Source organism: Schistocerca gregaria, chromosome 6 (genome assembly GCF_023897955.1).
Source record: "Schistocerca gregaria isolate iqSchGreg1 chromosome 6, iqSchGreg1.2, whole genome shotgun sequence".
NCBI classification, from domain to species: domain Eukaryota; kingdom Metazoa; phylum Arthropoda; class Insecta; order Orthoptera; family Acrididae; genus Schistocerca; species Schistocerca gregaria.
The window spans coordinates 575,711,373-575,731,702 of NC_064925.1; the positions used below are offsets into that span (position 1 = coordinate 575,711,373).

The following is a 20,330-nucleotide window of genomic DNA, read 5'->3' on the forward strand; positions in this document are numbered from 1 at the left end:
CGGAATATTTTACCCAAGAGGACGTGATCATCATTTAATCATACAGTAAAGGTGCATGTCCTCGGGAAAAATTACGGCTGTAATTTCCCCTTGCTTTCAGCCGTTCGCAGTACTAGCACAGCAAGGCCGTTTTGGTTAATGTTGCAAGGCCAGATCAGTCAATCATCCAGACTGTTGCCCGTGCAACTACTGAAAAGGCTGCTGCCCCTCTTCAGGAACCACACGTTTGTCTGGCCTCTCAACAGATACCCCTCCATTGTGGTTGCACCTACGGTACGGCCATCTGTTTCGCTGAGGAACGCAAGCCTCCCCACCAACGGCAAGGTCCATGGTTCAAAAGGGGGGGGGGGGGAACAATCGCAATAGGTGTCGCTATTTCTGGTCAAACTCGCATACATCTTGGTGCATGAGTAATTGATGCTTAACCTATATTCATGAATGATACAGAAGGACGGTAGGTTTGTGGTTCGATTGCTGCTCGGGCACAAAAATTTGAATCCTTATTTTAGATTCAAACATCGAGCAGCTGGTAAGAAAAACCGATACCTAACATTCGATTTTACTTAGTTAATAGTCGTATCTCCGTCACATAAGTTCACATCATGCGATTCACCTTTAAATGCATGTACGCTTTGTTACTTCTGAATGGAGGTATATGAGACATCTTTCGTGGTTACTTAACAGGGATGAAAGGGTCTTGATAGGAGTTAAAGTTTATTACAAAAACTATCGCCCATCATTTTCAAGTTAGATTTGATAACTGATATTGGCGAAAAGTTCGATAATTGACGACTCTTCATGGCTAGTCAGCAATATGATTAGATTAGATTACATTTGATTTGTTTAGATTAATACTTGTTCCATAGATAATGAATACTACATTTCGGAATGATGTGGAACGTGTTATTTCAATGAAAGATTTCTTTACATACCATGATCTAAATTCTTTACAACAATTTTTTTACTCTACTTCTCTCATGATTTTTTTAGATCTCTCTCTCTCTCTTTCTCTCTCTCTCTCACACACACACACACACATACACACGCACACATTCTATTTTTATTTTTATTTGGTTGTTGTGCTTGGCTATCGGCAAGGCACGAAAATGTCCGTGAATAAGTTTCTTAGTTTTGAGTACATTTACGAAAGAAATATAATAGCAACTATGAGAGTTACTGATCTACACTCCTGGAAATGGAAAAAAGAACACATTGACACCGGTGTGTCAGACCCACCACACTTGCTACAGACACTGAGAGAGGGCTGTACAAGCAATGATCACACGCACGGCACAGCGGACACACCAGGAATCACGGTGTTGGCCGTCGAATGCCGCTAGCTGCGCAGCATTTGTGCACCGCTGCCGTCAGTGTCAGCCAGTTTGCTTTGGCATACGGAGCTCCATCGCAGTCTTTAATACTGGCTGCATGCCGCGACAGCGTGGACGTGAACCGTATGTGCAGTTGACGGACTTTGAGCGAGGGCGTATAGTGGGCATGCGGGAGGCCGGGTGGACGTACCGCCGAATTGCTCAACACGTAGGGCGTGAGGTCTCCACAGTACATTGATGTTGTCGCCAGTGGTCGGCGGAAGGTGCACGTGCCCGTCGACCTGGGACCGGACCGCAGCGACGCACGGATGCACGCCAAGACCGTAGGATCCTACGCAGTACCGTAGCGGACCGCACCGCCACTTCCCAGCAAATTAGGGCCACTGTTGCTGCTGGGGTGTCGGCGAGGACCATTCGCTACCGTCTCCATGAAGCTGGGCTACATTCCCCCACACCGTTAGGCCGTCTTCCGCTCACGCCCCAACATCGTGCAGCTCGCCTCCAGTGGTGTCGCGACAGGCGTGAATGGAGGGACGAATGGAGACATGTCGTCTTCAGCGATGAGAGTCGCTTCTGCCTTGGTGCCAATGATGGTCGTATGCGTGTTTGGCGCCGTGCAGGTGATCGCCACAATCAGGACTGCATACGACCGAGGCCCACAGGGCCAACACCCGGCATCATGGTGTGGGGAGCGATCTCCTACACTGGCCGTACACCTCTGGTGATCGTCGAGGGGACACTGAATAGTGCACGGTACATCCAAACCGTCATCGAACCCATCGTTCTACCATTCCTAGACCGGCAAGGGAACTTGCTGCTCCAACAGGACAATGCACGTCCGCATGTATCCCGTGCCACCCAACGTGCTCTAGAAGGTGTAAGTCACCTACCCTGGCCAGCAAGATCTCCGGATCTGTCCCCCATTGAGCATGTTTGGGACTGGATGAAGCGTCGTCTCTCGCGTTCTGCACGTCCAGCACGAACGCTGGTCCATCTGAGGCGCCAGGTGGAAATGGCATGGCAAGCCGTTCCACAGGACTACATCCAGCATCTCTACGATCGTCTCCATGGGAGAATAGCAGCCTGCATTGCTGCGAAAGGTGGATATACACTGTACTAGTGCCGACATTGTGCATGCTCTGTTGCCTGTGTCTATGTGCCTGTGGTTCTGTCAGTGTGATCATGTGATGTATCTGACCCCAGGAATGTGTCAATAAAGTTTCCCCTTCCTGGGACAATGAATTCCCGGTGTTCTTATTTCAATTTCCAGGAGTGTATTATGCTCAGTTTGCGGTCAGTTCTGAGTATTATTAGGAAGTACGCTCCAGTCCCTAAACCTAGCTACAGAAATGCTAATCAGACGCATTACGTATTCCTGGCCGTGGCAGCCACGTCTTTGAGAAGCCAGCTATGGTCACTTCCCAGCCCATTATAGCAACACATCGATTCGTCTTCTTCCTGCTGGTACTATAACTGAGATTTGGCAAAAAGGCAATGTATGTTTGGCAACTCCGTGATCGACGAGATACTACCTGGTGTGAACGGTATTACGCCTAAAAGTTCACTTGCTTTTTACTGTCATTTCCATTGAATAATCTTAGTTATTATCGCTTGGGGTGTTACAAAAGATTGTAAATTTACGGTTTTCAGCCCAGGAAAGTAATCGCATGTGGAAATCGCAACTAATCTCTTCTTCTAAATAGAGGTTTACGAGTTCTAGACACTATTCCCCTGGTAATAAGAAGCCAAGCTACATACCTTGTAACACGCCCGGGAGTACGAATGGGTGGGGTACTTTAAACTGACTTCTCGTTTCGTGACCGTGAGCCCTGTCCACACCACGTACCTGATAATCCCGCGGCTGTCGTACTGTTGTGCTCCACAATGCTGTTGTCTTGCTAGAAATTATCTATCGATAATATGCAAGTGGGTTTAGGGGAGCCACTCAATGTTAAAAGACAATACTCTCCGATGTCTGGTATGAACATCTAAATTTTGAGACGATGTGAAACCACAGGTTGCACTGTTTACACTCTAAATCGTAAATGTTTATCCCAATTAACAAACTTGATGATATAATTCAGACGAGTGTACGCGTAACCGACAAGACGCGGGTGATTGTTGATGATGCGGAATCCGAATGATCGAACGAAAGTTCTTACGCTCGTCACACATACAGATACGTGGTAGTAGTCCTCCTTGTCTCTAGTAATGGTATAACACAGTTCGTAAAGTCAAATTTTCAGTTCTCAGTTCTCACTTGTACCAGCGTGCGGGTAACCGTCGCGGCGCGGCTGATTGTTGATAATACGATAACGCGATAATCGAACGCACGTCCTCACGCTCGCTACAAGACACTGGCACTTGACTGCACTCTTTTATGGTAACGAATTTCAACTGATTCACATCAGTTCATTCTGGGAGACCGGACACGGCGCGGATGATTGATTCTGTGTGACACGCAACGAGAGGATACACAAATACGTTAACGGCCGCACTGCTCATTTTTAATTACATTTTGACGCACTTTCCTCCGAATTACTTCCATGTGTAATCACTTCACTGTAACAGCACTTGTAGCAACACTTCAACCTACACACTACACAACACAACAGTTTCGTGTCCCGTGCTCGACTCTCTAGAAGCTGCTACCCGCAAAGATACTGCACAACTAAGCCAGTGATATGACAATACGCTTACAACTTCTCGGCTTGCTCTGTGGTAACGTGCTGACCTGTGAAAAAGAGTCTGTTAGGGTTTGCGATTCCAGTCTCGCTGACTATAGCGATTTTATCCATTCTGTGAAAGAATTACAAGCAGTCAGATCAAAACATCGATAATGAATTTGCAAGAAAAAAAACTTACGACTCATAGTGCAATGTTGAAAACTTGCAATGCTGCAGAACAGGTAACTCCTCTTTCCGCTGCTGACAAGCAATTTTGGCTTTCTAGGAATACATAACTTTGTTTATGAAATGCCACATTTGCATACCTCTTGAGTGTGACACAGCATACCCATCAAATACAGACCCAATCGAAATTGAAGTGAGTAGTATTATACTAATTCGTGGCGATAGTGGCAACCTTGTTTACAGATACTCAGTTTTATTAAAACAGACTTTCGTCATAAGTTTATAATGGGTAGTTTTATTTCATTTCTTATAATACAGTGCACAATTTTCGAAAGGTTTGTTTTAGTGTTGTTGAAAACTATAGCAAACATGTGAGAGAAATTAATCATCAACGATGTAAGCGAACTCTCTGATATTACCTATAACACTCTGACAATGCACATGCAGTTTATTGATTAAATGGTTGTAGAAAACGTGTTCTGGGTTAAAGCTGTCAAACAAGGTTTGAAGAAGAATAAAATGTCACTACCACACGACAGCTTATTTAGAAAATACTTTCCTAGCGTATTTTGGCACGATGCGCTCTCCCCATACATAATAAAAAAGGTTCGAGATGCATCTGCTGCCTGACAGTTTATTAAACCTGAAAAGAACAAAATGTCGCAGAAGTTAGCCCTTTCTCCACATGCGTCTATTTTGGGTTGACAAATGAAGGGAATTATGTTCAAAGTTCCATTACATTGATAACCGCAGCTCCAGAAGTCGAACACAATCCCTCCAGAACTTCCACATTTCACAGTGCTGTGAGATAATGCATACGGCTGGATCTAGACTTCTAAGGGACCGACAGTTACAGCTTTTCTTTTGCACTGCACGACATTTCCAACAAACAGATAGCCGCAATAGAGTAGCTCAAGTGGAAAGGAACACTACGTATTTAAATTCCTGCATCCTACACTGTTGGCACTTCTGTCTAGGTGGCAGTTACGTGATTTTATATCAATGATTACAGTATGCACTGGGTAGCCCAGGCAGCTAGTTCATGGTGATTCAGTCAACCAAGTAAATGAATGTACTGAACACGCTGCAAACCACTACAGGGAGCCTGTTTGTCAGAATTCTTATCCAGTGTGGCACAATGGCGTTACAATAGAAAAGTGTGCCAGAAAGAAGAGGATTTGGTGGTCTGTTGGATTGCTGATAGATTCATATACACGTGGTCTTTGTTTGAGTCCAACTTCTGCTGATTATTTTTGATAGTGATTATATTCTCTACCGTGTACGCCAATTGAAGAAGGTATAATGGCATTGTGGTCTGAAATTCACTTTAAACATGGTATTCCTTCTCTACCAAGTAGATGTTCAGTTGAACCACAATAAAGTCAGGTGTGGTGACATGCAGAAACTTTCTTATACTAGTTATTTACTTCTAGTTACGAAACAAATTCTATGTAGGCTCACAGGACACTTATTCTATCTTTTATGTTTGCTTCTGTATGTCGATAAAATTGGTTCTGAACTGGGAATGCAACTCAGAACACTCTTAATGCGGAATTTGATCCCTTCCTGACAGTACAGCTCGACTACCATTTGTTGTTTGTTCCGAACTGCAGATTCCTCAACATCTCCACATATTTCACGTGAATGGGTTCGAATCCTGACCTGGCACTTATGTTTTCATTATGCATTATCAAGCTCTGGCATGAGAACACCTATCTGTTGGTGGATAATAGTTTTGAGTTTTAATGTATTTTCAGTTATTGTCAACACTAACGATATCTGACATTTTTAGCTCCCAGTGAGACACAGAACCATTCGCGAAATCACTGTAAGTTCAAAGATGTTATTCTGAGCTGCTGGCTGAGAAAAATTGAATAGCTGGCGTCTCTTTGTGTGTAGGCAACAACGATATGTGTGGGGTTCGATTACCAGTCAGCACGAAACTCTTCATCACATTTCTAGTTCAAACATGCTGAGTTGTCTCTGTTGGTGTAACAACTCCATATTTAACGTTCGTTTTCTCTCAAATATAACAGTGATAGGTCCTGGGTTGGAGTTCTGGGAAGGAAAAAATTAATGTTTCGTCTTGTCATTTCAGTTAAAACATCTAGCTACGGCCAAGAAATTCCGATACGTCACACTTGATTGCGCCTCGATAACAATCCGGTTAGGTTCTGGGTTCGAATCCCTGTCCCACACAAACCTTTGCCTTACAGCATTTCAAGTAAGTTACTTGTGAAGAAGCAATATTTAACATCTCTCGAAGTTAGTTAACAGGGACAATAGATGTTGTGTTGGAATTCTCATCCAGTAAAAATGTTTGTGGTATGTAATTTAAAGTTGATATTTGCCAACTGATACTGTCTAAAATCGAGGTATTTCACTCTCTGTGTTCCTAGTCAGGAATGACTGTTATTTTCCGTCAGTCACGAAATCTTTTCTTAGTCTGCATGACCTGGGTTTGAATTCATATGCAGAACGATACCATTCGTCGTGTCATTTGAAGTTCATACATATTCTCAACTAGCTGCCCGTGAATTACTTAAGTTTTAACGTCATTTTGTGTTAAATAGGAAGTACGGTATGTTACTTCGAAGAGGAAATAATGACTACGACGAACTTACTACGTGCATTACCTATCTGATGTAATAATGAGAGTGGTAACATTTCAGGTATGTCATTTATTGTAATAAATGTGAGCTTACAAGCCTTAAGAACAGTCTTATCTGTGATAAGGTGTTCCCTGACATTTGTATTATCGTGGTATTACTTTCAATCTTGAATTATTGTGATACAGAGCAGTGTTTTCCAGTGGTAACTTGTTGGAGCCATTTTCAATAGTCAAAGGACTGTACCGAGGAGCGATTAGAGGACCTGCTAGACAGCTGCGTTATCTGGGTTGCATATGAATAAGGCGAAATGCAATTCAGGTTGTTCGGATACTTTTGAGGACAACTGTACGTATTTGTTGCTAATAGTTATCTAGTATTTCTACTGTACTTATAAGACACTTAAATAAGACCTCAACAGCAGCGAAGGCCGAGAAGATGGACTTCGGTACGGCGAAGCTGGCGGAAGAGGCAGCCTCTTGTCCAAGGCCAAAATGGACAGAGGGCAAGACAGTTCCACATGTTAGTTGCGGCACCCCGAGAACATCTGTTCCACATGTTAGTGGCAGCTGTATAAATAATATTCCAGGCTAACAACCTGGTCTTACTTTGGGAATTCAGGGATGACCTTGGATTCCCTACTCTTTACAATTTACAGCTTCAAGTCGCAATATGGAAAGTTCGCACAATGGGAGCTCTACCCCAGGTGGTAACTCGGATGATGAATCCACCATTACATCATGTAATGCAATGGGACCTAGGATACTGGGGTTTCCCAACTTTTGCGGTAAAGAAAAGATGAAATATATAGAAAAGCCTTCCAAGTTTCAGTTCAAAAAGAAGTACTACTTTGGTGCCTTAAGTGAAAATTCTCCTCTGAATACTGGGAAACAGAAGAAATTAGAATTATTTCTGCAGAACCACGATATACAGATTATAGCAGTTCAGGAAACACGATTCTGAGATGAGGATGTAGTTGGTACACAACATTATACAATTCATAAAGGGAAACCAGCAGTGAGAATAAAAAAAAAAAAAAAACATGCCGTTGTTTGGAACAGCATATTATGTAAACAAAAAATTCATAGATAGTGTAACAGAATTTAGATCGAATTCGGAAAGGATATCCATGTTAACAATGAAGTGCAAGAATAAAAGTTACATCCTCATAAACTGTCATACACCTATAAATGCTCACAACAGAAGAAATCTGGAGAAAGTAAATAAATTCTAAGAGCTTTTAGAATCTGAAATTTCTATCATACCTAAAAAGAACGTTAAAATATTTCCTGGTGATTTCAATGCGCAAATTAGGAGGGAAAAGAAATTTAGAACTGTTGTAGGTAAATGTCCAGCACAACATGTGTAGAAATGTTCCAGTTAAAACTCATGACCACACATTTCCGCAAACTGCGAAAAAAAGCCAAAACCCGGAGACATTCAAATCCAAACCTAGGCGAATTTCAACTGGATCACGTAGCCATATCTAAAAGGTACATCGCGGAAATTATGAAAGTTAAAATAGTCAGAAATGGGGAATTCGATTCAGATCATTATCTCTCTAAGATTAAAATAAAATATCTCCCATCCAAACCAAAAAAGGCGACCAAGAAAGTAATCGGATACAAGACCACTACGGCTAATATACAAAAGAAAATGTAGAAATATTTAGAGAAGAAATTAAGTCAAGTTTAGAAGGTGATTGGCGTGAACACCAGATGGAAATATATTCCTGGAAATGGAAAAAAGAACACATTGACACCGGTGTGTCAGACCCACCATACTTGCTCCGGACACTGCGAGAGGGCTGTACAAGCAATGATCACACGCACGGCACAGCGGACATACCAGGAACCGCGGTGTTGGCCGTCGAATGGCGCTAGCTGCGCAGCATTTGTGCACCGCCGCCGTCAGTGTCAGCCAGTTTGCCGTGGCATACGGAGCTCCATCGCAGTCTTTAACACTGGTAGCATGCCGCGACAGCGTGGACGTGAACCGTATGTGCAGTTGACGGACTTTGAGCGAGGGCGTATAGTGGGCATGCGGGAGGCCGGGTGGACGTACCGCCGAATTGCTTAACACCTGGGGCGTGAGGTCTCCACAGTACATCGATGTTGTCGCCAGTGGTCGGCGGAAGGTGCACGTGCCCGTCGACCTGAGACCGGACCGCAGCGACGCACGGATGCACGCCAAGACCGTAGGATCCTACGCAGTGCCGTAGGGGACCGCACCGCCACTTCCCAGCAAATTAGGGACACTGTTGCTCCTGGGGTATCGGCGAGGACCATTCGCAGTCGTCTCCATGAAGCTGGGCTACGGTCCCGCACACCGTTAGGCCGTCTTCCGCTCACGCCCCAACATCGTGCAGCCCGCCTCCAGTGCGGTCGCGACAGGCGTGAATGTAGGGACGAATGGAGACGTGTCGTCTTCAGCGATGAGAGTCGCTTCTGCCTTGGTGCCAATGATGGTCGTATGCGTGTTTGGCGCCGTGCAGGTGAGCGCCACAATCTGTACTGCATACGACCGAGGCACATAGGGCCAACACCCGGCATCATGGTGTGGGGAGCGATCTCCTACGCTGGCCGTACACCTCTGGTGATCGTCGAGGGGACACTGAATAGTGCACGGTACGTCCAAACCGTCATCGAACCCATCGTTCTACCATTCCTAGACCGGCAAGGGAACTTGCTGTTCCAACAAGACAATGCACGTCCGCATGTATCCCGTGCCACCCAACGTGCTCTAGAAGGTGTAAGTCAACTACCCTGGCCAGCAAGATCTCCGGATCTGTCCCCCATTGAGCATGTTTGGGACTGGATGAAGCGTCGTCTCACGCGGTCTGCACGTCCAGCACGAACGCTGGTCCAACTGAGGCGCCCGGTGGGAATGGCATGGCAAGCCGTTCCACAGGACTACATCCAGCATCTCTACGATCGTCTCCATGGGAGAATAGCAACCTGCATTGCTGCGAAAGGTGGATATACACTGTACTAGTGCCGGCATTGTGCATGCTCTGTTGCCTGTGTCTATGTGCCTTTGGTTCTGTCAGTGTGATCATGTGATGTATCTGACCCCAGGAATGTGTCAATAAAGTTTCCCCTTCCTGGGAAAATGAATTCACGGTGTTCTTATTTCAATTTCCAGGAGTGTAACTCAAGCATCAAAGAAAACTTTAGGATCAGCCAAGAATAAAAAGAAGACATGGTGAAATGAGGAGTGTGAAGAAGCACTAATACAAAGGGCTCAAAAATGGAGAAAATGGAGATGTTCGAAAAAAGAGGAAGATCTTGAACAATTCAGACAACAAAGAAAAGAAACATCAAAAATAATCCGGAAAATCAAAAGGAACATTGAAAATTGTCGGTTTATTGAATTGAAGAAAATTTCGCCAAACATAATCCCAGAAGTTTTTACCAAACCATTAAAAAAATACTTGAAGGATATCAGGCATCAAGTACTTGTTTCAAAGATGAAAATGGCAAAATAGGATTAAATAAAAAAGAACACTGAAATTATATCAAATTTTTTTGAAAAGTTGTTAAACTGTCCAGTTCCTACAGATAAATTAGAATTTCCAGTGACACGTCAAAATCTAGTGGAAGATTTCCTGCCAACAGAACTACAGATTCATGAAGCCATCATAACACTCAAACAATAAAGCAAGTGGTGAAGACTCCATTACAGCACAATTATTGAAGTGGTCAGAACCAAAGATCATAAAGGATCTACAGCTGCTTTTTGAGAACATTTGGAAAACTGAAAAGATTCCAGTTGAATGGGAAACACCATTAATCCACCTTCTACATAAAAACGGAGGCAAACAAAATGTCAGAAATGACAGAGGAGTGTCACTTCTTTCAGTGGCATACAAAGTATTATCAAAACTTCTCCTCAACAGAGTGGTAGTTACTTTAGACAAACAACTAGGAGAATATCAAGATAGTTTTTGAAAGGGAAGATCCTGTACAGACCAATACTAGTGCCATTTATAGATTTCAAGAAAACATTTGATTGTATACACAGAGAAACGACAGATAAGGTGCTTAGAGAATTTGGTGTTAAATCAAAACCAGCAAACATAGTTCGTAAAACACTAACAGGTACAGTATCTAAAGTCAAATTTATGTGAGAACCACCTCAGCCTTTTTAAATAAAAACTAGTGTTAGAGAAGGTGATGGTTTATCACCTTTACTGTTTAACTGTGTTCTAGAAAAGGATCTGAAATTCGGAGCTAAAAAATCACAAAATTGAACCAATAAGTCTGGGAAGGAAAACAAATGGAATTAAGGTAAACTGCTTGGTTTTTGCAGATGATTTTGCAATACTTTCAGAAAACCTGACAGAAGCAGTTACTCAAGTAAACATTCTGGAAAAATTAGGAAACAGAACTGCTGTCAAAATTTCAGCTGAAGAAACAAAATTCATGAAAAATATAAAAAATACACCAAAATACATAGAAACACAAATAGGTAAAGTGGATAGAGTAAATACATCTAAATATCTTGGAGAAACTATTCAACAGAATGGACTAGAAAAATCTGCAATAGATGTAAGAGTTAACAAAATGGAAAGAGCATATGGTTTAACCAAAAATATGTACAACAAGAAATATATATCTAGAAAAACAAAACTAAAACACTACACCACAGTGGTAGAACCAGAATGTTTATATGGATCTGAAAGCCTAATGATGAACTATAAGATGGACAAACTAGAGGTACCGGAAAGAAGGATTATTAGAAAAATAATGGGTGCAATGAAAACTGCAGATGGTTGGAAAATAAGAAGTAATGAGATCTACAAAAATATAGTGAAAATTTCTGAAGTAATGACCAAACGAAGATTAACCTTTTTTGGACATCTCTACCGAACGGATGGAAATAGACTAACTAATCAAATACTCCTATATCTCTGGAAGAAGAAATCGACAATAGCGTGGATTACACAAGTAAGAAAAGATCTTGAAAGAAACAACATCAAACAATCATATATAGCAGAAAGAAACCATTTTAAAAACAAAATACTAAATTTGGAAGGCTTTCAAAGCAGAAGAAATGAAAAATCGGGAACAACGTGGACAGAAGAAAGGAAGAGACTTCATGGGGAGAAAATGAGGGAATACTGGAAAAATAGGGATCAACAACAAAGGAAGGAGAGGAACGGAAGTTGTTAACGTGATCCTAGTTGGTCAATACGATTGTAAAAAAAAAAAAGAAAAATGGTACTTGCAACAATCACGGCTCAAGCTACAGTGAGCTGTCTTGCGTGACAAGGCTGTGAGCCAGACGCCAAATAGTCCCACTTTCCTTGTTAAATGAATTTCATAATAGTCCTTTAGCTGGTGTCACTGCGGCCTTTAAGTGGTTTTCACACTTACCTAGATACATAACGGGCTGATGCCCCATCTGCTATTCTAAAAGGCTCTACATAACCAGCTGTAGCGTCAATGCCGTAGAGCGCCTGACGTTTCAAGTGGGAAGAATCGTATCTGGCAACAGAATGAAATACTAAAGGAATTTCCAATTTGTGGGTGCGCTTTAGTCCTCACTTTCGAATAACCCACTTGAGAGATAAGAAAGGAGCAATGAATCTATCAGGAGAAATGGTCAGTATTCAGGGAGGAACGATCATAAAGTCTGGTAAACATGGGGTCTAAAATAGGTATCTTAGAAGCTATATGAGCTATGGTAGTAGAACGAGTTTGTTTCATTGATCCGATGGAATTACAGTTTCCTGTAGACATATGAGTCTCAACCTCATCTTCGATGAGGACAGAATCTGAAGCAATGAATTAAAAGTTGTGCCACATACAGGACTTGAACCCAGGCCTCCTCTTACTAGGTAGATGTGTTAACCAACACACCTCTACAGCGTTGTTGGAACGAGAGATGCCTTGGGATAGGGTTACTCCGTGGAGCTCTGGCAGTCAGAATGGTATATTGGTTAGCTTATTTGCCTAACAACCAGGACACCTGTGTTCTAGGTCTGGCTATGTCACAAAACATTAATTTATTGCTTCAGCTTTATCCTTATTGAAGAAAAAATGTTTCACTTTAGCGAAGATGAGGAAGTGCTTACGGCTCTTAATGTATGCACGTTAGAGCCCATGTTCACATAACATTTTTATTGTTTTGATCCCTACTACAACCTCAAAAATAACGAAACAAAAAGAGCCTGTAGGAGAAGAGATTTGCTCACAGTATCGAAGATCGAATGTTCATGGCTCTTAAAGTGTTCATTTTAGAACCCAAGTTTACTAGAGTTTTTGATGTGAATAGTCGTTCCTGCCATCTTCCTGAATACTGACTATTCCTCTTCGGACGTTCTTTATAGTGAATTATTTTGGAGCGAAGCCCAGGTTCCAACTAGGCAAGTTTTGTGGCACACGTTTTTGCAGTAAGATCATAGAACTGTGGATATACTGTATTGAGGCATGGTGTATAAATACTCGTTGTGAATGGTGTCAAAACAGTTCGTTTTTCGTTTCATTTCCAGGGAATGTAGACTTTTCAAATGACATAGAGGAAGACGGCAGCGAGATACGAATTGGCTTGATCCAGGGCGAAGTTTCAGAGCACTTCTACAGACGTGAACTTGTCAAACGGTACTGGCACGTCGGAAAATCTGAAGCAGAAATCCGCAGGACCCCTTTAATGGTCATTGAGACGCAGAGGGGATTCCGTGGGGTGTCTCATCATTCGCTACCGGGAGTTTTCCGTTCCTCACCGTGAGTATAGACCTCCATTTGCTTGTTTAACTTAACATATTTATTATCTGCAGAGTTTTCCAGGCATAACAACGTAGGTTTATTTTGGAGAAGTGAATGGTGTATTTGGCAGTGATGGTAGCTGGTCAGCCGCTCTGAAGATTCTCTTACTCTTCTTCGCGAGAAAGAAATACAAATGTATGAGAAAAAATCGTTGGAGTACCGAAAATCGAAATCATCATCATCATCAACCCAGTGATACCCACTGATGGATAAACACCCTCTCTACTCACTTTCATGAATTGTGGTTTTCAGCGATACACGTCAGTGTTTGAAACACCATCTGTCAACTATCCTTTAGATCATCGTGCCAGTTCTCTCTCTCTCTCTCTCTCTCGCTCGCTCACTCTCGGGATCCAGCAAAAATCTTTCTCGGTCTATTTACAATCCCCTACATATTCCACCCACCTTCATATAATTTTCATTTTGGCCAGGATTACATCATTCAGTCCAAAGTATTACTCACCTGTCTATTCTTTTTACTAGTCTCTGACATCAGTTCTCCAAATGCGTCTCTTAGATGATACAGAGAAAGCTTAAGCTTAAGTTTTCGAATGCGTTTTTCGTTAAGAACGTATATCTCTTTCCTATAAACAAATAATGATAGTATAAAATTGTTGAAAACTTTCCAATGCAGGTATATCGAAATATTTGTTTGGCCAACTGTATCGTAATATTTGTTTGGCTACTTTTTGTAGTTTACCAAGAGTACTCCTGGAGATGATTACAACGAATAGGTAAGTGCGAAGTTGTTCAGAATGTATACAGAGGAAGGTAGCTCCTTGAAGCTACAACAACATCTCTTCACAAGAAATATGATACAACGGAACTAGTAGCGTGCTTATTCTACTGTATATGCAGGATAATATCTAAAATTGCTACAAATAGCAAGAAGTATGATCAGTCGGTAGGGCACTAGCCACTGAAGTGCAAAAGTTGCAGTCAAATCCCGTCCCTGGACAAAATTTTAATCTGTGAGAAAGTTTTAAATCAGCTCCCATTGTGCTACAGACGGAAAACTCATTCTGATAACAATCCCCACATCTGTAGATAAGACATTTCTCCACTACATCCTTTATTCTTGGAGTGCTAGTGTCGCCCCGTAAGCAGGAAAGCTTCCAAAAGTCTGGTAATTGCCACACAAGTAGAGGAGAAAATGACGTTTGAGGGAGGATCATGCTTCGTGCGTAGAGAGCTCACTCCGCAGAATACATGGCCGAGAATGGCAAACGCCCAGGATTCTTGTCCTAGTCCGACACACACTTTTCGTCTGTCAGAAAGTTCCAGGAAAGAACATTGGATTTAATCAAGTACTGGTACATGCTTACTTTAAATGTGAAATTTACACTATGAGGAATCTTTGAGGTAATTAAAACAACAGAGCAATGCGTATAAATTAACATTTTCCGCGGAACTAATAGATTTTGAGAAAACTTTTATCTCAGTTTCAACAAAATCTGCGCTAATAACTCTCGAGGAAGGTGTTCACTAGAAGTTATATATATATCAATTCTGTACTAGCCTAAGTCTTCATCTGAACAGAAGAAACTTTATTATTGAGAGAGGAGCCAGACAAGATAATTTCACTTCACAAAAATTATTCTCAGCATCTCCAAAAGAAGTCTTAAGAGGCTGTTGTAAGAAATAATGATTCAGTATCTTTTAATTGAAAACTCTCGAACCTTTTTTAAATAAAACAAAAGTTATTAACAATCTACATACTTATTCTTAAGATCTACATATTTGCATCCCCTTTCCGCAAGAGAGCTCCGAATTGTAGCACATACCATCGTGTAGCACAGCTATGTATGTCTGTCCGTTAGAGTTAGAGTACTGTAATGGAGTATCGAATTGCAAGAGTTGGTCCACACATGGAGCACCCCTCCTTCAGCATGACAATGCCGAACCTCACACGAGCGCTGCGACACCTGCCGTCCCCCACACTGTCCCGAGTTGGTTCCGTCCGAGCTTTCGAGAACCTCACTTTGCTAGTGACGAAGCGGCGCAAGCAGAGGTGAGTTTGTGACTCAGTCAACAAAGTCAGCCATTCTACAGTGACCGTGTCAACAAATGGTCTCCCGTTGGAGAAACTTGTTCTGTGTCAGGGTGACAGTGTAGAGAAATAAACATGTAGACGTGATGAATAAAAGTGTGAAATGTTAATTACTTTGGTTTTATTTAAAAATCTTTAAGAGGTTATACGTAAAATATTCGGAGCCATTGCTCTTCAGCACGACTCATTTGATCCGTAAAGCGGAATGTAAAAAAGGACTAAGTGTTTACAGAATAGATCTGAATCTAATTTGTTTTGCTGATGACACTGAAGCGCTAGCACCTAGTATACATAATCAAAACCAAATACGTGAACTTAAGGCAAAAAATTGGAAAGTGAGACTGAAAATCGATTATAATCAATTTTATTAAGGGTAAAGTTATAGATTAGGATGGTGCATTAGGTCGTAGCGTTTCAGTTTTGCATGTTTGTATTCCGGTTGCTATGGGTTGATTTATAATGGGCCATTTTTTTTTTTATTTCTAGTCGACTATCGCTATTTGAGTTTACAGATTGTCATTTGGAGACAGCGAGTGGATTTGTGGACGCTATAAAATGGAGTGACAAGTGGAGAAATCGGAAAGTTTCCGATGCGTTCTTCTGTTTGAGTTCCATAGGGCGGTGGCAGCTCCGGAGGCAAAAACACCGGCGCCTCGTGTGCGGGTAGTGCCACTGGACAGAGCACGGCAAGTGTTTAAACGCATTAATCTACAATGACCCATGTCAGCGTACTCGAGTATTAGCAAATGTGAAGAACTGTGCTGATTCCAGCATCGTGCCACATTAGCATGGAATGGCGAAGGTTAGGAAATCAGATGTATCGGTACCACATGCTGTAAACCAAAATCATAAAAATCGGCGGGTGGCCATATGTGCATCTCTGCTTGGTCGACATAAACTGACTCATAAACAACACCGATCATTCCTATACTGTATCGTTACTAGTGACGAGAAATAATGTCTTTATGCTGATATAAGGAAAAGAAAGGAATGGCTGAGCCAAAACGAAGCAGCAACTCCCTGAACGAACTGCATTGCTGCTGGTAAGTCCTGCTCGTTTGCCTATGGTACATTCTATTATACTTTCCAATCTATGAGGGGAATAATACATATTAAAACCAATTTCGATCAATCGTCATGAGAGAATTATTAATTCGTATCATTAATTCAAGTCCACTGCTCCACAGATTTACTCTGCGTGACGCAGGGAGGCGAGAACAGTTGGCACAAGTTTGTGAAGTCGTGAAGTACAATTTTTCTCAAAACGACATTGAAACTACTTGCAATAATCACCTTTTATTGCGATTTGATTTGCATTATAAGTACAAATTTAATACACAACAAAATTAAATTCAAGCACAAACCGAAACCATTATATTTGGTTGACAACTGCTTCTGCTCCATGGAATTTTTAAAAATATGTAAAATGTGTGTGTGTGTGTGTGTGTGTGTGTGTGGACTTGTTTTGCCCTCTCCCTGCTGCCGCGCATGCGCAGCTCTCATCCTCCCCACGGTTCCTTTCCGCTCCGCCTCTTACGCGCGGAAGCGCGGTCATAGGTGACGCAGGCTTTACTTTTGGCTTACTTCAGTGCGGCAAAGACTTTCGATGTGGAAACTATTTACAAGGCAGTGGTTCCTTAGTAAGCAATGAAGAGAAGCATACTTCTAATTAGAAAGAGCTGGAGATGCATGAAGGGGGAGAGAGAGAGAGAGAGAGAGAGAGAGAGAGAGAGAGAGAGAGAGGAGAGAGAGAGAGAGAGATTGAGAGATGGGTGTGTGGGAAGAACAAGCTGATATGTGAGCAAGATACGGGAGTGAAGAACTGAATTATTTGGTCTTACCCACTAAGATTTAAATAACTGTCACCGTAATAATTCAGACAAATAACTGCAGATGTACTGCCTACAGTCAAAACATAACCTTTAGAAATCATAGACACATTTAAATAAAGTCGTTTTCTGTGACAAGGCGGTGTTTAAGCATAACTTCAATTAATTTAACTGTGGTTATAATGAAAATGATATGGAGGATGGCTATACCTACGGTCAGGTGGATGTATGGCAGGAGATCCTAGGAATTTCTTCAGTACAAAATATGTTACCAAGTCTGTGCATATAAGAACTATTAAGATTAAATGCAATCAGTAAGTGTTTCGTGGTTGAGTCTGAACTGGTTATGACTGTAGGAGGAGAAATGTTCTGTCATTTCTAAAATAAAGCAGTCGTAGTCCCAAGATCACTGGTTACAGTGCTGCAGTCTAAGAGTCAAGTAAATCCTGTACACTTCTCTCTGTCAGGTCGATATAGGAAATGAACTGAAAGGTGTAATAACTGTTACGTAATATTTCGGGCATGCAGCTATTTGGCTGGACAGTATTCAGCCGAAATATTAGAATAAGAAGTGTGTGTGTTGTCCTTAGAGTAAGTTAGTTTAAGTTGATTAAAAAAAATGGTTCAAACGGCTCGAGCACTATGGGACTTAATATCTGAGGCCATTAGTCCCCTAGAACGCAGAATTACTGAAACCTAACTAACCTAAGGACATCACACACATCCATGCCCGAGGCTATATGCGGACCTGCGACCCTAGCAGTCGCGTGGATCCAGACTGAAGCGCCTAGAACCGCTCGGCCACACCGGCCGGCTAAGTTGATTTATGTAATGTGTAAGCCTACGGACCGGTGACCTCTTCAGTTTGGTCCCATAGGAACTTCTTACAAATTTCCAAATGCCACATCAAACACTGATCGAGAAACCAACTTTCAAATTGGCTTCCACTGTAGCGAGTGGATTTTCCTGCGACCATCGATAATTATTACGTGTGTTTTGATTCCATTCCATGTTAACTTAGCTGCATTAGTAAGTAGTGTGAATGTACAGTATATGTGATTGGAAACCATTCGCAATGGGGCTTACGTCCATATAAAGTATTTTGCTTCAAATGTTCATTCGTGTCACACCCCTGAATTAAGACACAAAGAATGTACGGACATTGGCTGCCAGCGAGTGTTTACTGCAATCAATGGGGAAAATTCGAAATTTGTGCCGCACCGCAGTAGGAGCCCGCGGAAAAAATCTAATTCGATACAGACAGCCGTACCGTGGCTGCAACCAAAACGGAAGGGTATCTGTTGAGAGACCAGACAAACGTGTGGTTCCTGAAGAGGGGCAGCAGCCTTTTCAGTAGTCGCAGGGGCAACAGTCTGGATGATTGACTGATCTGGCCTTGTAACACTAACCAAAACGGCCTTGCTGTGCTGGCACTGCGAACGGCTGAAAGCAAGAGGGGGAAACAACAGCCTAATATTTCCAGAGGACATGAAACTTTACTGTATGGTTAAATGATGATGGCGTCCTCTTGGGTAAAATATTTCGGAAGTAAAACAGTCCCCCATTCGGATCTCCGGGTGGGGACTCCTCAGGAGGACGTTGTTATCAGGAGAAAGAAAACTGGCGTTCTCCGGGTCGGAGCGTGGAATTTCAGGTTCCTTAATCGGGCAGGTAGGTTAGAAAATTTAAAAAGGGAACTGGATAGTTAAAAGTTAGATATAGTGGGAATTAGTGAAGTGCGGTGGCAGGAAGAACAAGACTTCTGGTCAGGTGACTATAGGGTTATAAACACAAAATCAAATAGGGGTAATGCAGGAGTAGATTTAATAATGAATCAAAAGATAGGAATGCGGGTAAGCTTCTACAAAGAGCAGAGTGAACGAATTATTGTGGCCAAAATAGATACGAAGTGCACGCCTACCACAGTATTACAAGTATATATGTCAACTAGCTACATAGATGACTAAGATATTGATGAATTGTATGATGATATAAAAAAATTTTCAGATAGTGAAGGCAGACGAAAACTTGATAGTCATGGGTGACTGGAATTCGAGTGTAGGAAAAGGGAGAGAAGGAAACGTAGTAGGTGAATATGGAATGGGGGTAAGGAATGAAAGAGGAAGCCGCCTGGTAGAATTTTACACAGAGCATAACTTAATTATAGCTAACACTTGGTTCAACAATCGTGAAAGAAGGTTGTATACATGGAAGAAGCCTGGAGATACTGGAAGGTATCAGATAGATTATATAATGGTTAGACAGATATTTAGGAACCAGGTTTTAAATTGTAAGACATTTCCAGGAGCAGATGTGGACTCTGACCACAATCTATTGGTTATGAACTGTAGAAAAAAACTGAAGAAATTGCCAAAAGGTGGGAATTTAAGAAGATGGGGCCTGGATAAACTGACAGAACCAGAGGTTTTAGAGAGTTTCAGGGAGAGCATTAGGGAACCTCTGACAAGAATAGGGCAAAGAAATACAATAGAAGAAGAATGAGTAGCTTTGAGAGATGAAATATTAAAGGCAGCAGAGGATCAGATAGGTAAAAAGACGAGGACTAGGAGAAATCCTTGCGTAACAACAGATATATTGAATTTAATTGATGAAAGGAGAAAATGCAATAATGCAGTAAATGAAACAGGCAAAAACGAATACAAACGTCTCAAAAATGTGATCGACAGGAAGTGAGAAATGGCTGAGCAGGGATGGCTTGAGGACAAATGTAAGGATGTGAAGGCGTATATCACTAGGGGTAAGATCGATATATTACCTACAGGAAAATTAAAGAGACCTTTGGAGAACAGAGATCCATTTGTATGAATATCAAGAGATCAGACCGGAACCCAGTAGTAAGCAAAAAAGGGAAAGCAAACAGGTGGTAGG

The 20,330-nt window shown here is 41.9% G+C and overlaps 1 protein-coding gene across 1 annotated transcript in view; it reads left to right on the forward strand.

The window, feature by feature from the left end:
• Positions 1 to 20,330, forward strand: part of LOC126278580 (uncharacterized) — a 281,516-nt gene that overhangs the window by 131,680 nt on the left and 129,506 nt on the right. The window contains exon 4 of the mRNA XM_049978789.1: positions 13,289 to 13,520. Coding sequence (XP_049834746.1) covers positions 13,289 to 13,520 — 232 coding nt within the window. The remainder of the gene's footprint in view (positions 1 to 13,288; positions 13,521 to 20,330) is intronic.